Source organism: Empidonax traillii, unplaced genomic scaffold (assembly GCF_003031625.1).
Source record: "Empidonax traillii isolate 1590-97213 ecotype Southwest subspecies unplaced genomic scaffold, ASM303162v1 scaffold14:size4059594, whole genome shotgun sequence".
NCBI lineage: Eukaryota > Metazoa > Chordata > Aves > Passeriformes > Tyrannidae > Empidonax > Empidonax traillii.
Window position 1 is genome coordinate 3,852,776 of NW_020955207.1, and position 18,655 is coordinate 3,871,430.

Genomic DNA, 18,655 nt, shown 5'->3' on the forward strand with positions numbered 1-18,655 from the left:
AGGGGAGGGTACCCAAACATGAGATACAGGGAGCAAAGCACACCTAATATTTGGGGTAGCACAGACTCATGGCACTTGTTTAGTCCTGGAATCATATTCATTCCAAGCCAACTTTCCAACAGGATATATTCCTGAGCTGACACTAGCCCCCATGAGCTTTATATAATTTACATTCTGTTACAATTGTTTAGTTCTTCTGCACTTTCTTCACATTCTCCCAGAGAATATGGACAAGCAGCATCTTACTATGATACAGTAAGAAACTTTATTTCTGCACGTTTCTCCGCATTGAAATGAAGATTTAGCAGCAACCTGATTTTAATAAGATTTCTTCCCCACCTCTACACGAGATTGAAATAACCATAACTGGCATTTTTGGTTTCACCTCAAAAGGTTCCAGCTTCCTTTTGCAGCCCAGCAGAAACCTTTGCTATTCTTGCACTAAGAAGTTGATGAGGGCAGTTCTGGGAGACAGAAAAGCCTTTTTAATGGTTCGTCCCTGGAGATGCTGGAGTCCAAGTTCGCTTTGAAGAACCAGCTCACGGACTTCTTCAAAATTGCGGGCTGCTTGCTGAGGCACAGAAACTTTGCCGCAAGCTTTGTTATTGATCTGAAAAGCAGACATGAAAACAAGAAAAAACAGAAGTTACTAGACTGATTTCTACAATTTCATTTCCTGGATCCAATCCCCCGTTACACAAGGGGGAAAGTGGAATAAACTCTCTCTCCCTCCAACACCACACTTTCTGAGTAGAGGATAAAATTCTTCCTATCTTCTCTCCATCTATCGTAAAATAAGAAAATGAAACTCTGACTCATGATACTCAAAAAAAAAAAAATTGAAGAAGTGGCCACAGGAAGTCTTAGTTCTGAAGACAGCATGCAGCACATGACTATGCAATGCAGTGATCTTTTAATTTTAAAAGCGTGACAGTTATATAAGCTGGATGAAATGGTTTGTCCGGTGGGAATCCTGGTTTGTACATCCTTCTAGGCAGCAATTTGGATTCTTTACAGCTAAGAGGTGCCTTCTAGAGATTCAAATACAAAATTGATTATTTTTAGAAAAATAGGCTTTAACTTGTTATGTGTTGCCCTTGTACTAAATGCATGACTCATTAATTCAATACCAACCACAAAGATGTCAACCACTCATCAAGTAATGCTTTCCTGGGCTGGGCTGGTTTTCAGAGCAGCTTAAATGCTGGTTTTGCATCAGCAGGGCAGAATCATGGAAGTAAAACTAAGCAAGGCCTTCAGTGGGAATTACCTTAATTTATCAAGCGGTTTTATAAATCCTTTCTGTCATCCAGTAAAAGAGTAGATAATGGACAGAGACTACAGAGCCTGACTGAGTACCTATTTGCAACTGGTGTGAAATTAATTATTACAAAAGCTTTCAGATTTACATGGACTATTTTTAGTGCATTAATGAGAAGAATATCAATCCCACATTTTAGAAAATGAAATAATTTGAATTTTTTAATCTGGTAATCAGATTACTTGCATAAAAATCTGCTGTAGGTACTGCAGATCTCTGACCTTTAGGCATCATTGTAAGGAATTTTCAACCATCTGAAAGAAACATATGTTGCTTCATTCAGCTTGGACATAAAAACGTACATGGCTTGGTTTTTATCTGGATTTTTTCTGGGATACCTGTATGCAACGTATGATAGGTGAGAGAGACCCAGTTCACTTACCTAGTTTGTATTTTATTGAAAATAAAATAATCTGTGCAATTCTCTGAGAAAGGAAGTTGGGACAGATTTTTAAGGAACAAGAAGTCTCAAATGCAGCAGGGATGAGTTACTTCTGCTTTTTGACTAGACCTGACCTTAATTTGTGGTGATAACGTAGGTAGACTTTTTAACTGTTCCTACATGTATCCATAATGTGACATTGTAAAAGGCTGTCTGTCTTAAACTTTGCCTTCAGCACCTGCTGCAAAGTAAAACCCTTGAAAAACACATAGGAGTTCATTTTTAAAGCTTTTTGTGAAAAAGAAATACTAGTAATTCTTCAGAGAAGAAATGCACTCCACAGGAAAAAAAAACCCAGTAAAATCCAAACAGATCCAGTTTTGGTGAGAATATAAAGCAAGCTTCTCAGCTGGCTGCTAGGACACGCAGTCTGCAGTTCAAAACTATGCCTGCTTAGTTAAAATGTCGTTCACTGCCCTCCATCATGCAAATTAATATGTCCCAGTGGATGGATGTTGGCAGGGGGAAATTTTCCACAGCTAGCCTATTTGGTGCTGTTCTCAACAGAAAAGCCAAGCGGTCTAAATCAACTTGGTTAATAAATGACTGCTAGTGGTTGTGTTTTCCTAGAAAGGTTGAGAAGCCTGGGCGACCTGGCACTGTGTACCTTCCCACAGCACGTCTCCACCTTCCCACAGCGTGTCTCCTGATCTTCCCACACTGCCCCGTGAGCTGAGTCTGAAACTCCAATCAAACAGCAGGTTGGTTACGATTTCACCACATTTGCAGCACGGCTTTCATTGCATTGTAGATACCATGAAGCATTTTAACACTACTCTTAAAATAGGCTTCTGCAGATGTAATAGCACGCTGTGTGTAACAAGCATCCTATTCACATATCCTTTCAGACGAGGGCTTAGATTCTCAGCAGGACAAATCCCTTCTGCTATACCTCCATCTCTCTCTCTGTATCTCACTAGACCAGCATAACCCTCAGCACTTCCAGATAAAAGTGGCAGAACAAGAAACTGATTCTGGCAGTTGTGTTTCTCTAAAAAAACATGTCAAACTGCAAGAGGATAAATACACGAATATTTGGTCCTTTCTTCCCCCGAGGAAGGAAGCTGTTGCTTTAGTCTTCTCTTCTTTCCCCTCAACTTTTTTTTTTTTTTATTTTTTAAACATGTGACATTCTAGGCTATTCTGGATCTACAGGGAGCTATTAGGAACTAGAGAAGTTATAGAAGATGAAATAACAAGAGACTGAAAAATAAGCACCTGGAGGCTGTAGAGAGGAATTTTTAATTCAACGCAAATATTTTTTTACCACTGATGCATAATCCTTCTGAGAAGTAAAAAAGAAAATAAATATCTGTGCACTGTTAGGCCTCCCTCATAGGCTACAGCAAAGAAAATAACACCAACTTTTTTTTATTTGTAAAAATATCAGTTTTAAGACCACATCTGCTAACAGTTCTGCACCACCTAGAAAATGCAAGGAATGCTAGTCAGAAGTGTGCTCATAGGATGAAATGCACACTACATTCAGGTCAGATTTTTCACAGTATTAATAACATACAGTACGATTAAAAATACTTGACTTTGCAGTAACATTTAAAGTAACAGATACTGCACATATCCAGTGAATTTAAATGCCTTTCTTGTAGGCAATCTGTATTGTATCAGCCAAGGATACAATGAGTTGGTTGCTTTTGCTGCTTTGGGCTAAATATGGAAAGAAATAACTCCAGCACAGACAGGAAATAATGAAGTATTTTTTGTGAAGAGAAATAAAACCAAAATGCCTCAGCAGGCAAATCCTTGGCAGCCTGAGGCAGTTTGATGTCTTGAGAAGAATAGGGTTGTGGCCCAAAGACTGTACAGCCTTGTGAAAAGACACTGCCTCTTTGCAACTAAGAAATCCCTCCATATGTGGAGTGTTCCTTGGTTTAATGAGGGCAATTTAGTTTTGCAGCCACATAAAAACCTACAGTGTCCACAAGACTTTATAATATTCACATTCCCTGCTCCCCCATATTTCCCTTTTGCCTTGCTCTTACAGTAGAAAGCCAGGCACACTTTGCAGGCACTGTTGTTAGAATTATTCCCAATTGAAAAAAGCAACTTGTCTCTCTAGTCTTCCAGTCACTTTCTTTCTCAGAACTAAGGAAGGTATTTATGTACATCACATTTTTCTATGAATATATGACCAGAACCCAGGGGTTGCTTTTATTACAAGACTATTACACAAGGCTACAGCTTTGACACAGTCAACTAGAAAAAGAAACAAAAGTAATTTTTTGTAATGGCCATTTAAAGGAAATTAATCTTTTTTCTGGTTTCTACTTTTGAAAAGGAAATTTTAATGTCAGCAGAAAAAGTATCAGTGAAATGTTTAGGCATTTTCATGTTTGGTTGTGTAGTCTTAAAAACATTGAGTTCAGAGTCTTCCCTGTATTGTTGCAGTTGTTATTTCAAAGATATATTTAATAACATGTTTGCTTTAACCACAACTGCAAAGACGTTTCTATAATTACACGATTTCTCATACATGACTTCCTTATAAACCGAACACTGGAATTCAAGATGTTTGCTAGCTGTGCTTGGATGTGAAGGTTTATTTAAGCTTGAGCAAAGTGATTATACCTCAGTGAGGATTTTTACCGGTATAAGTAAATGCTTATCACTTAAAGAAAGAAAGAAAGAGAGGGAAGGAAGAGGAAAAAACCAGTTCATCCACAGTGACTGTAAGGCTAAGTCTGGTACTAACCCCAGCTGGCAATTGAGTCCTTCTCCTTAGTTTGGGAAAATATGCCAATTGAAAATTTCCTTCAGAAATACATACTCTATGGCCTCCTTGAAGGGTATATGTTTAATGTTGGAAAAAGTGGTATTTTAGCAACATTTCTCATTCCATTCAAATAGGCTGAGAGATCTGGCAAGATGTGAAATTATTTGCAAAGATACTTTGATTAAGGAAATCTACAGAAACATGACTTCCCTAAATTCAACCAGTCTCCTCCCTCCTCAAAAAACTCAGTTCAACGAAAATAACCCAACTGCCTTGCTCCTTCTCCCAAAGGAGAGAACAGAATAAAAAGCAACTAAAATGCATTGCTTCTTTTTCTCTTACACACATAGAACATGGAGTTTTACATGCCAGTGTCCAGAAACACAAAAAGTGTTCAAGTTGAAGCATTTAATTTAATTTAAAGCATTTAAGTTTAGAATGTCTGCATGGTATATTAAAGTTTACTCTTTGGTGAGCAGTGGAAAAGGCAGGAGTCCTGCAGATCTAATAGTATGCAACTATGTTAATTATAGACTATCATAATGCCTGAACACGAAGACCTTAAAGGCAAGTCAGCTGATGGAAGAGCTGCTTATGGATCCCACACACTTGGCTCCAGGCACTCCCTCTATGGCCTGCAGTGGCACTTGTTGATACTGTGCACTACCTAATGAGTGAACTAGAGACAAGGGAAAAAAGACAGTAAACTACACTGTGCATGGGCACGTAACACATGCCGGAAAATTACAGGTTAACTAAATGGAGTTATATGTCCACTCTTCTACTGAACTGCCAGCTCTTTCCCTAGACCACAAAGGTGTTTGGGCTCAAAGAGAAATTGGAATGCAGTTATAATATTCCCAAAGATACTTGTTTTTCCTCAACCTCATTCCTGCAAATATTCTGAAATGTGCCAGAGATTCAGCCTAAGTCAGATGGGAAACATGGTTTGGCAAAAATCACAGCAACTTAACCCAGTTTATTAGAGGTTCTGTTAGGCAACCACAGCATTACAGTACCACAAAAAATGTCACCTAATTATACTTTTTTGCACAGGGCCGAATTAATAAATGCACTGTCAGGCGAAAAATCTGGAGGGACCTGTATTTTGATCATAGTTTTGACTCTATTGTCCTTGCCCGTGGCTGTTCATTGGTCAGATCTCTACAGGTACTAATATGGAGTCACTCTGAAAGGTTTATCCTTAAGTCATATCCATTTTAGACTTGCTACATTTTTCATTTAGGAAACCATTTTAATTACTCAGCACAACTATAATTGCAGCTTCTATTCTGAACTTTTACTGAGCCATCTAATAAGGGAACTGACTTCCACAAGAGCGGAGACTCCATCATCTTCTGAGCTCATAAAACATTAGTTGGCCACTACTGAAAATCAACCAAAATGCTCTTACCAGTACAGACATCTCCACAACATCTGGTGGCTGAAGGTACTCTGGGTCTACTTTGGGCCAGGACTGATGCAGTACATCAGCATCCCAGTGATGATGAGTACAAAGTTTATTCTGCATATGTGCCAAACCTGGAAAATGAAAACAGTCAAACATTCAGTGGTACAGTAACCAGAACATTCGATATTTGGAATTTGTTTGACAAATAAGATCAGGATAAAGTTGACTTTAAAAGCGAGTGTTGTAGGAGGAAATAACATTGTTTAGATTAGCATACAACACACTATAAACAGAAAGATATACATCTTTGAAGTGTTTGTTTTATACCATGCGTAGGAACGTTAACATGAACAATGTGGGCACATTGTAGATTTGAGTTAATACTCCATAACATTGCCATAAGCACAGAAGACCACTGTTTATTATTTTAAATTGTAATACTGCAACAGAAGCTGACCTCTACTTCTAGAAGTCAATCATAATACTGCATTTATTTTCAGTAATGCCACCAGTCTGATTAAAATTTTACTAACAACTCAGAATGATAAACAATTATGGCCTATTATTTTACCACCTGTAATATGTTGGGTAGTTTCTAAATTTGCAAGTCAAGCGATTTGTAAGATTTTCTAAATTTTGTGAACTATACTTTCTCACAAATTAAAGGTGATACAAAGGAATGCCTTGCACAGCTTACTCTCATTCTTATGATTTTTACATTCTGAAACACTTTATCCTTTGATTTTATTTTTAAAAGCTCCTAAAATGGGTATAAATTATCTCCTTTTATTAAATAGACTATGCTCTTCCCAAGATAATTCATTCCTGATTTGTTTAAGTAATGGGAGAATAGGATGCGAGTAATTTTGAAGCTGCATTCTTTAACAGAATAAAAGTTCCTGAATGGGGTTTATGTTGCTGTTTACTCCAGCTGTACAAAAAAATAAAAAGTTTCACTTAGCAAGAGGCTGTCAAATATCATCAGTATTGATGATGATTGCTCTTGCAATTTTCACAAAGCCAGGGGATTGTTAAATTAAAAACATTCTCTGCGTATGAATAAGAACACTAACACTTTTTATAAGCACATGCTTAGTTCAGAACTGCAAAATGTATGTGAAATCTCAGCTGGTTTAGGGAAACTCCAGCAAAAGCATAAAGAAAACCCACCAACACAAGATTCTCGCTTGATTGGGACCGAGGTACTTGAAGCTGTTCAAATCACAGCACGACGACAGACACAGGAGCAAACCCAACCCATGCACTGTGCATACATGTATTCACTTGGGTGGATTGTTTAGACTAATACAGTGAATAACAGCAAACAAGGACATAAAGAGAATGCAACTTCCTCCAGAAAAATCCACCAGATTTTTGTCAGCGCTTTTTCAGACAAATGGCACAGCCGTGCTATTTGCTGAATGACTCAGAAAGAGGCAGTGGGGCGGGCCGATGGGAGCTATTTCAAATGACAAGCAGAAATGAGCACATTTCCTATTGACAACAACTATTTATTAGGTAAATAACCGATTAAAACACTTCAGTGGATCTGGTTTTGTGTATTTTTTTTCTCTTGCAGCAGTAGCTCAGAAAATGAGAGAACAAAAGGTAGGAACTCAAGATGAAAAAAAAAAATCTTCACATTGATGATTCATTATCACACTGACTTTAAAGACAACAGCTGTTAGATTCTTTCCCTTTTGGCTTTTGAACATCCAGATGAGCTCATTTCTTTCCAACTGATCACATGCCTTGTGGCAAAAGCATGCACACTGGCCACTCCTTATTTTCCTGTTGAAGAGGATTCTTCAAACTATTTAAAACTCACTTTCTAATATAAGAGCTTCTGTCTACAAAAGCAAAACCAGGGTCACTTAATTCCTGTAGAGGCTGTCAGTCCTAATAAACCTCCCAATAAAAAAATAATTAAAATGTATTCTGAAGCAAAGTGTTACTAAGCACAAAGTCAATTTTTTGGTTCATTTTCTTGCTACAAAATGAGCTATGAGTTCATCCATAGAAAAAAGAGAAGTACAAAAGTCAACAGAACAAGTTTCAGAAAACAGTTTGACAGGAAACCAAAATGAAAGTTTTAGTTATGTTGCCTGTTTGGTTTCCTGCCTTAATGCACATTTTGTGAGCTGTAGAACATGGGAAACACAATGATTTGGTTTGTATTTTCAAAATTCAACACTCCAGACCAGAAACTTCATAGGCATGATCCAGAATGGTGAGGACCTAGACAGTATCCTTCTCCAGCCTTCCCACTTGATTCAGAGACACTAGACAAAAGCACTGTTTGAGGTGTTAAAAACTGACCATTTTCCAGATTTTTATTGTGAAAATATGAAAAACCCATTTTGTTGTCTTACTGTACTGGAAACTGTCTAGTGAAGTGCATTTTATGAAGCGACATGCATTTCTCTTCATATTTTTTAATGTATTTTGCTTTTATGGCTACTGATTCTCCTGCAGATGTAGGACAGAGAGCCAACTGAGTACATTTTAATTTACTGTAAGCTGTTTACTTATACATACCCATCTGTACAGGACAGATCAAAGACAATATTTGAGGCTCAATCTGAAGCCCTGATCCTGCTACTGGATCTGCTTCGATGGAGTTCTCCTGACTAGCAAGCTAATGCTAGAACAAGGTTTCCCTAACCAGTAACTCACAGCACTGGAACACAATTTAAAACACCAAGTTAAACGTGTGCTATACTACTGTAAATGACTGAGTTGAGAGGAGGGGATGGACCAGTCTAACAACTTTTCAGCTCAGGGCAATGTTTTACGAGCATTACACGAGTATTTCATAAGCATAATACTTCCCTAAGGTACTACTTGGCAGGGAAGAGCAGATTCTCATTTTAAAAAGATTTAAGAAGGAATACGTGGAAGCAATTGTGTATCAGCAAGGTGTAAGGACAGCCAGGTAACTCTAGTGTTACAGACAAAAAAAAGCACTGTAAAAAATTATCTGTAAAATTCTGGCAATTGTTCAGCTATGTGGACACAAAATTATGTAGGTCAGAGGAAAAGTTGTGATTATGAAGTAAATTGAGAAAGAGCTGGCATGGGACAAGCACTGGCACAGGGAGGCTAAAGCAGAAAAGGGAAGGAGGATAAAAGCCTTAATGGTTGATAAAAGGAAGTTAATGAAAGCATCTGAAACAATGACAGTATCAGAGTTTAGGACTAGGGATTTTCTAACAGAAAATATAAGGTCAGAGGGGAAAGTATAAGGTAATAATGAAAGCACATTATCCAAATGCTGCTAACTTTTGGATTTAGCTAAATCAAAACAATAGAAATCTGTGTTAAGTAAAAATCCACTGGCAGACAAGTAAAAAAAGATTCTAAAAAGCTCAGATCAGGAGTGTGTAAGGGCAAATGGTGATGCATTCCGGGTCAGTGTCTTACTCTACTCTGCAGCCTCTTTCTGGGATTGTTACCATGATATTTTGCTCTTGATATGCTTTTTACTATTTAATGAATCTCCCTATTTGGCAGATTCAGGCAAGCTGCATATCTGAAATACTTTTTTGCAGCTCAGGAAGAGTATGTCTGTCAGTCATATGTGAAACAGTCTGCAATCTCAAAGAAATGATAACAGCTGTTTCCAGACAGCTCTGAGAAAAACTGTATCATACTACTGGTATATTAGTACAGAAATAGGTTGTGAAAAGCCTGGGTTACTATAAGCTAACTCTAGAATGTGTTTTCAACCTAGCAAACTCCACATGAATCCTTTTAAACTTCTAAAAAGGATCTGTCCTCCTCCATTTGATGAAATTGCTATAATTCCCTTTGGGTTATTCTCTTGGAGGAAAAAAAAAAGTTTTTAAAATTCCAAATCGTGTTCCTTTTTGGATTTGTGATTTCCAACTAAAATCCACAACATCAATTAGTTTCCACTCAGCTCTATTCTTTACAGAAGGCTTCTTGAGCGAGGACTGAATTCAAAGGCATTCTTGCAGAAGAGCTGTCATAGTGGCAGTTAAAATACTGCTAAGACAATTACATTATTACAAATTCCAAGAATTATCTTTCATTTCAATATATCCTAAGAAATGTTTATCATCAGTGTACATATCTTTCATGTCCCTTCTCTAATAAAAGTTTAACAACTCACAATAAGCAGTTTCATATCCCTGTCTGAACAGCAAAATATTGTGCTACTACAAACAAACTAAAAGAAAAAGTCTCAAATGGTGTCTGTATATTCCTTAGACACAAGGTTTCAGGAAGGAAACTGATTTCCTCATCCTGTTAGTATTCATAAACTGCCAAGATATCAGCCGGATGAACTCTTCCCACACTGAGGGGTTACAGTTGCTTTTTATGTTATTAAGCAATAAAGCAGTGTATGCACTGCACAGTTAAGACCATTAGGTTGACACACCAAAATACCAAAAACCGTTCCTTCTCTAAACAGGAGAAAGAACTCCTTCACACACATCATGTCAAAGCACTGGGTTGCTACTGTACAGCTGCTGAAAGGTGATGCACTTAGGGAACAGCACTCAAGCAGTTTTTCCCTCATTCAAGCTGGAAACGTTTACTGCCAATGCTGAAGTGTGCTCTTCAACTTGCTCACCGGACTCCTTGTTTCTACTCGATGCATTTAAACAAGATGGCCACATATAAACTAAATCCCACGGGAGAACAATTCTTCAGATGTAGATGAGCAAAAATTGCTGTAGGTGGAAGCTAATTTTACTTTAATTATACTTACAATTTGCACATTACATCAGAATCATCCTTGGGATATCAGACGGCAGTTCTAAGCTTGCAGTTTATCAACAAGCTAACAAAGAAAATACAGTGGACTGAAAAGTGAAAATTTCAAATGAACTTGGATGCAACTCCTGAAAAGCAGGATGGCATCATTACAATAAAATTTACTTATATCACTGATGCTAGTCATTACTTAAAATGTCAAGTAAAGCATCTTTAATTAACACCCTAAAATAATCTTTGCAATTTTCATAATATTTTCATTAGTTGGTAATCATTAAGGTCAACTGATTTGCAGTTAAATCTATATGTAAAGAATATTTTTGCTAACCAAGATGATAACTACATACTTATTTATATACTTAGCCAAGTTTTAATTTTTACAAGCTGTTGTATTAGAAAATATTGATTTATATTTTTATTTTTTACATTTTATTGTGATATGTGTCAAATAGCTTTTAGATTGAAATGGTAGTAAATTATCCAGCATTTTTTGCTGTTTAAATATAAACGCATTCAGAATGCAAATATTTAAGAAAATGTGTCTGATACTTCAAATTTATTGTATCATATTTTGCAGTTAAGCATTATTTTTTGAGCAAAAGGAAAATCTTTTATGCAATTACTGAATAAAAGTATCAGATATTTTTGACATCAGATCCTTCAAGATTTTAATATTTACAGATTATAGCCTCTTTTGCCTAGCTTTCTAGTCCAAAACTAGGAAAGGAAAAAACACAATGGTTAATATTTTTCAATTTCCAGAATACCTGTCATTTAAACTGAAATATTACTATTTGCACCTGCAGAACAGATTCCAGTTGTCAAAAATAATTTTATTACCTCCACACAGTCTCATTCCAGGTTCTTAGCCAGAAAGTTCTATAATTCTGTGGTTTAATTGTCTTCAAATCTTTGGCAGAATCAATATAATAAAATACATTAAGTCAGGGTTTTATTGTAGGTTGTCATTATTTCACACTTAGTTTTAAATTCTATTGTATTTTCTTCTTAAATATATCTTGGCCATAATCAATGATCAGAAAAGAGAGAGATTACAATGCAATTGTAGAAGTATTATTAATTCTGTGACATACAACACAAACAGTAAAAATTATCGAGAATGCTCTTTTCTTCTCTCTTTTAAGATTGTAGTAAATGAGTATTAAGCTTATCTCACTATGGACTCAACACTTTCTAATGAGAAACACTAATAAGAAAGTAAAATCCTTTTTATTCAAAAACCAAGCTTGAACACAAGGAAGTGTGTTGTGGTTCAGAGTTAAGACATGTCAATGTTCCTACCAGCATTCCTATTCAATTGCAAAACTATCTGGTTGACATTAACTAAAGGGCTTCCAAATTTCCCAGTTTCATTTTCCCCTGTAGAAAGAAAAAATGCTGCTTGTTTTAATTACTAAAATGTAAAGAGTTTTAATTACTAAAATGTAAAGAGTGTATACCAGTTATTTTAGAATGAAATATCAATTTTTAGTTCTAAATAGTTTGCTTATGTGTTATTATTGGCATTACAATGGCAGATACAGGCTTCCATCAAAGAGTGAGGGTCCACTGCTATAGGTGCTATTTATAGAGCTAACAATATACAAACTCCTTTTCCTGACTAATTTACAAGACAGGAAGCAGCATTATCCCTACTTTTAGATGTGAAGCCAAGATACAAAAGGATAGACTTACTCTGAGTGTGTATGGAGAATTAAAGCACAAAAAACCCTAAACAGAGTACTTGGAAACCTTAATTTTCATATTGAAATTATTTAAAGTAAGAAAGCATCATTACCTATACATAAAGTTTAAGAAATTGGTTACATCAGAAGTGCAACAGGACTTGGTTGAACCAGAATGCAATTCAAAACATGAATCGGGGAAATCTTTAAGACTATAGTTGGGTGTTTTCCGCCAGAAATCCCAATTCCAAGGCAGATTGGCTACACGTTGGCTATTTCAAAATAATATAGCCTTCTTACCACAATGCAGCAGTTAAATGTGTATGTTCTCCTAAAAAAATTGTTTAATAACTTCTATATAACATAATGATCACCATGACAAAAGAGATTGTGATTTTCAAGTTTAGTAATAAAATTCTTCAGGCAATAATCACCACATGATGATTTTTTATGACTGCTGCACTGAATTACAATGCATAGTCTTTGGACCACACAAGTAAAATTATATCTTTAAATGGAGACAGAAGCCAAGGAGAATACACTTCCAATTTTTTTTAAGCTTCCTTTTCATTCTGATACCACAGGGAGATCCAGAAAATCTTTATCATTCTCATTCTCCAGCGATTTGATTAGTAAGAAAAGACTCCCTTATCTAACATTCAAAATGTTACAGGATTAAGCTTTATGTTTGACAAACTGTTAATTAAGACATCCTAGTATTCTTTGTAATTTTATCAACCATAGTTGATAATTCTGCCTTCCCTAACACATTCAAGTTCAATTCGAGTTCAGAAGGCACTGTATGTGTAAGTAATTATCCTGGATCTCTTCCTCTTCCATCTCAACCAATGTGGAAAACAAAGTCGTGCTAATTTCATTTAGTAGTATTGGTACTTCGCAGTGTAAGAGGACATTGACCAGAAGTAGCTTACTCCAGATGGATCACGTCTGATGCCACTCTTTATTCTAAACACTTAAGCCTCTATGAAGACATTTTAAAACCACTGGAAATGAAAACGCACAAAAAATCCTCAATCCACTCTCCCTAATATATCCTGCTGATTCCATAGTCTCTGCCTCTGTGTTATTGCTCTGAACAAGAATAGTCTTTCCTTGGCAATCAACGTTATTACAGGGCCACGCACAACGCTGAAATATAGTCAGTTTAGTAACACTGCTTTGCAAACACTTGAATGCACAATGTTTTAGAATGACTGTTGAAAATAAAACCATTAAAACAGCATCCAAAAGCTAATATTAGGTCCAAAACCACATAGCAATTTGTGGCCAGCCATAATGCAGAATATAGTCCTATCTTCCCACATACATCTTGGGACTTTTCCCAATAAACCTTAAAAGCAACTGCTGAACTCTGGCATGCACGTCCCTTATTTCACAGGCTTTAACTGTAGCAGCACCACACAACTTAGCCCACTTGGTATTCAGACCTGTACAACCGTGACAGATCTTAAAAAAGATGTCCTGTCTACCATTCCCATTCTTCATGAGAGGTTAATTTGCAGCATAACGATCCTCAGTCTCTGCAGCATTCTACAAGAGAGGGTTTTTATTGAGCACTCCTTTAGTCTTTTTAGCATACAGCCCTCAGACATGGTTCTCTTTGCCTGAATTCCTGAAAGAAAATATTTGTAGTCCAAAGATTCTGAAACAGTTGTTTGAAAAAGGGCTGTTTCTGTCCTGGTGTTCAGCTCTTAATAATGCCATCCATATTCAGGAGCAGCTAGCAGCTGACATATAAATTCCTCATGCAAGTCCTGTCTTGAATTTTTTTTCCTTCTCCCTTTCTCTGCCTTTCAGGGTTTCAAGAAATCCACCTTTGTATGTGAGGAGAAAGAAACTAAAGGCAGAAAAGAGAGATCTGGGACTGCCACAAGTTCCAAGTTTGTTTAGGAATTATGACAGAAAGTGACAAGATAAATGAAGAATTTGGGGATAAGTGACTCATGTACTAACTTGAAGACATTTTTACAAACTTTTTGTATTTTCTCCTGAACATCACTATAAAGTTTATTTCTATAAATACCTTTCCACATTTCTGATGCAATGTGTGGAGCCATAGGTGCAACCATAATGCAGAGGGAAGCCAAGGCATCTTCAAATTCAGTGCTGTGGAGAATAAGAGGCCGAGGAGCTTGCTAAGTGAAAAAACAAGGAAAAGAAAACAAATTATTAACATTCTGAAGTGTGGGGGGGAAGTAGTTTAACTAAGAAGAAAATGCAGTAATAAAAACTAAAATCAATGCCTTGCTTAGGACAGTGTCACACAAAATAAATTGGACACTTATGAAAAGTTCTGGAGAATTAAAATCACAGCTCTTGGTGCTCTCTAACACTTAGAAGCTAATCCTGAAGTGGCTGATGAAGACCCTTGGGGATCTGCTCTAGCACAGGAGTCTGAACACAGACTCATGTGGACAACAGTGGTCCTCAAAATCATTTTGAGTGCTTTCATTTCTAGAAGTGCAATCTTAGATAAAACCAGAGCTTGTATAAGACAGTCACATAGTGCTGGATGCAGCAAGGGTTTTGTTGGGATAAGGTTGGTTGTACAGGATCACAGAGTGGCTTAAAGCTGAATTTAGTGACAAAGTGAGGTCTTAGAGCTGAAGAAAGCTTAGGGAATGAAAAGAACAGCACACTCTTTTACTGTTTGATGTTCTAATTGTTTTAGTAAAGCATTGTTCTTCTCTAGTACAAAAAAACGTTCAATTTCTTGGAAAAGGTACTAGACTGACAAAACTTGAATCTTCATTCCTCTATTGTGACTTCAAAGAAAAGTATAGCACTAAAAGTAGCTGGATGAACTTTTTCTTTCTTTGAGTGAGAGATTACATCCCATGGTAAATTCAGCCACTCCATTTACTTTGTAATCCACCCCTCTAATGAAACAGCACAGAAAAATGTCAGTGTATGTCAGCTTATGAGAATTATTTGGTGGGAGAACACCCATTCCTGTCTACTAGCAAATTGTCCAAAACCAGTGATTTGCTTGGCACAAACCACAAATGTTGTCAGAGGGCATCTTCTTATCACTGATGCTAACAAGGTCAGTGCAAACTATATTTAAATAAGCTACTATCTGCTTTCTGTGTTTAATTATTGTCCACCTCCCCACTTCCTCCTTTCAACTGGGAGTGAAAGAGCAAGTTTCAGTATGCTATATGGAAAGTTGTTCTTCAAAGATACTGCATTGACTTCTTTGGTCAAGAAATATGTCAGTGTTTAAACATCTGGCTGTCTGTAGGACACCAAAAACACCAGAGTATCCCAGGCTCAAGTTATCTTAGTACAGCAGTTATGCAAAATCTACTTAACTTTTTTTTAAGTTTCTTGATTTTGCCAATAACCTCCTTGGAAACCATAAGGTATAAAATGGTATTTCTATAAAAAGTTGAAAGTTTCAAAATTATATTTAATTTCCGTTCTAAATCAGATTACCATTATTTGCCTGAAAGATTCCTCAAACAGATCTGAAAGTATTAACAAAGTAATGATAATAGTTTATTCCATTTTATATATCACCACTGGCTGATAGACAACATAATCTAAATTAAAAATGCTAAAGATTTAGGTTACTTTTACATCTGTTTTAAAAAGAGGAATTTGCAAACTGTCTTACTTGCTGACAGTTCAGTGGTATACACTGTCTTTGAGGAATGTAAAATTATGTGTGATTTTCCTTGCAAAGATAACCCTTCTAAAACCAGAATGTTTGGTAATTCTTTAATATACTATACAGAGCTACCTATGCATCTAGAACAGAACTAAACAAAATGTATCCTTTTGAAATTACAGGATGCAGATGCAAACATCAGAATCTAGTGGCTCTAATATCATCAAGGTCCTCCTGCAAAACCATATATATTTCAGGGTTACAGTGACACTAGAAAGTGCTGCTTTTGAACTGAATGATTCAACAAGGCTCTCGACTCAGTACCATTATTTATGAGAGTCAATAGTTTATCTATAGTTCAGAAGGCTCCTGCTTTGTCCTAAGAGGAACAGGGTGTGAGAGAAAAATACATTCATGAATGCCACATACTTACATGGAGTATATTAGTGAGGCTCATCAATCGGGAAATAGCTGCATTGAACAAATGGTCCTTCGTGAAGTACTCAGTTACCTTGAATCAGAAGAAAAGGTCTGTCACTAATTACTTAAAATTCTAAAACATGGAATATTCGCTTTTTAAATGAAAAAGTATTATTGATAATCAATTTCAATTTGTGATATATGTGCCTGTTACCTCTTATGTGAAAATCACTTTGGTATGCAAACACATTGTATGACAATTGCATGTGTGCTTGGGAAAACAAATCATATAGAAATTGAACTGATTAGCTTCCCCTCAGTTTCAGAATTTTAAAAGCTTCAATCAATGCTAATGACAACTATGCATTGTTCATAGATTGCAAGATTATAATTCTAAAGTCTGTTAAAAGATCTGGAAGGTCCCTCACAACAAGGTTTGAGTTGGTAAAAGTTTTCATCCATAGAAGAATATTTTAAGTTAATTTTGCTGGGTTTTATGTCTCCTTCTGAGTCTTGGATAATTGAATTGACGCTAATCACAGCAGGAGACAACAGATGAGCAGAGATAAACAATTGTTTCATTATTTTTTTTAGGATACCCTAATACATTTTCATCAAATAATTCTATAGGGAACAGCAGACATAATAATGAGGTCTGAAGCAAACAGATCAAAAGCTTTCGTTAGGGATAACCTCCAGCACTCACCTACAGTTTCGCTACTGGAAATGGAGTTACTTGAATACCAGATTGATAACATTTTAATGCTGTAACATTTCATCCCTTAAACAAGGTGGATATACTTTAAATAAGTTCTGTCCCATAAAATTTGTGGGCACATACATTTATACAGAGAATAATTCACTTAAAAATAATGAGCTAGTCATCTGGGGAAAAAGTTTTTGGCTCTGTAAGTCAAACGGTTTTAGCATAACAGTAAATTATTTGGTTAGTTACAAACTATATAAGTGTTTCTTTTAACCTCAGAAATCACCAGATTCTTCTGCTCCCAGATATTTTTCGCTTCAGCCTTCTCTTTCTTACTCAGAAGCTCAGGATTGGGCACGGTTCCTGAAGTCCTTGCTTCAATAAGTTTGGTTACAAGTGCCCAAAGGCGCACCTGCCATCTCTGAACGCCTGGCATAGCATCAGCTGAGATGAAAGATTTCAGAAACAAATTACAGTTAATGAATCCAAAACTTTGAAGAAAAGGAGAAAAGACACTAAACATTTTTTTTTAAAAACCCTGTATTTTAAATGAAAGATGTCAATGCAATTAAAAATGCCATTACAAGTAATTTTGGGCTGCTTTAATGAAAAAAAAACAGTAAGATAAAACAAAAGTATTTTTCTGCAAGACTTTAAAATATATGTATAGCAATAACATAGCATTTATAGCAAAAGTATTCGCTACAGTCTGTAAAATAATCCAGTGTTATGCCAGTGTTAGAATGCTCATCTCGTGTTTTAATGACTCAACAAACGAGTTGTACGTGGTCTCATTTTTTGAACTTATGGAAGAATATAAATATATATATACACACACATGTATGCACACACATACTTTTCAAATTGAGAAATTTCTCTTAGAATTTGATTTTAGAAATCACATGTACTTTTGTTGCTACAGAGATCCTACTCTGCTAATGACTTAAGGCTCTGATCCTTGGTACTGCCTTTGGACACAGGTTAGTTTGGAATGTGAAGATTATAAAGCTGTTCACCATGACCTTGAAGGCGTCAGTCCCACTCTGTGGCTGCTCTAAGAATGTGTTTCTGTGATGTTGGGATCGTACTACAGAAAGGCCCCAAGCTATTGCTGCACACAGTCACGTCCTCCCCGTGGTGTGGTGCAGAGACAGCAGTGAAGGTATGCTTGAGGTGTGGCACTGGTACAGCTTCTGCCCTCTCTTCCAGATGTTCCGTGTTTCTACTGGACTGTGCAGCACTACATCACACTGCATGCACAGTATCAACATATCCTAAGACATCCCAGCTGGCAAGAGCTTCCAATTCTGCTCTGGCAACTGCACTTGAGAAGCGCCTGGGCTACAACTAAACTGGGAGAAGACATGGAAGTGACTCCAATACATGTGAATTATTTGTCTGATTGCACTAGATTAAAGACTTCTTGCATTGGGAACAGTAAAGCTGATTGACTATGTCTGCATGATCTTCATGAATTCTCACAGGTGGGACTGGGATAATGATGCTGTCCCCAATCTTCCCATCTATTCATACCAGAAGACCATAGATCATCTAGACATGAT

At 36.5% G+C, this 18,655-nt stretch overlaps 1 protein-coding gene across 2 annotated transcripts in view; it reads right to left on the minus strand.

Moving 5' to 3' along the window:
• Nucleotides 1-246: 246 nt before the first annotated feature.
• Nucleotides 247-18,655, minus strand: part of LARS2 (leucyl-tRNA synthetase 2, mitochondrial) — an 85,617-nt gene continuing 67,208 nt past the window's right edge. The window contains exons 17-21 of one of the 2 annotated variants that reach the window (XM_027892429.1): nt 17,368-17,537; nt 16,401-16,478; nt 14,378-14,489; nt 5,909-6,036; nt 247-610 (exon numbers count right to left, since the gene is read on the minus strand). In XM_027892429.1, coding sequence (XP_027748230.1) covers nt 431-610; nt 5,909-6,036; nt 14,378-14,489; nt 16,401-16,478; nt 17,368-17,537 — 668 coding nt within the window. In that variant the 3' untranslated portion in view covers nt 247-430. The remainder of the gene's footprint in view (nt 611-5,908; nt 6,037-14,377; nt 14,490-16,400; nt 16,479-17,367; nt 17,538-18,655) is intronic. The other variant, XM_027892439.1, reaches the window with a different exon arrangement.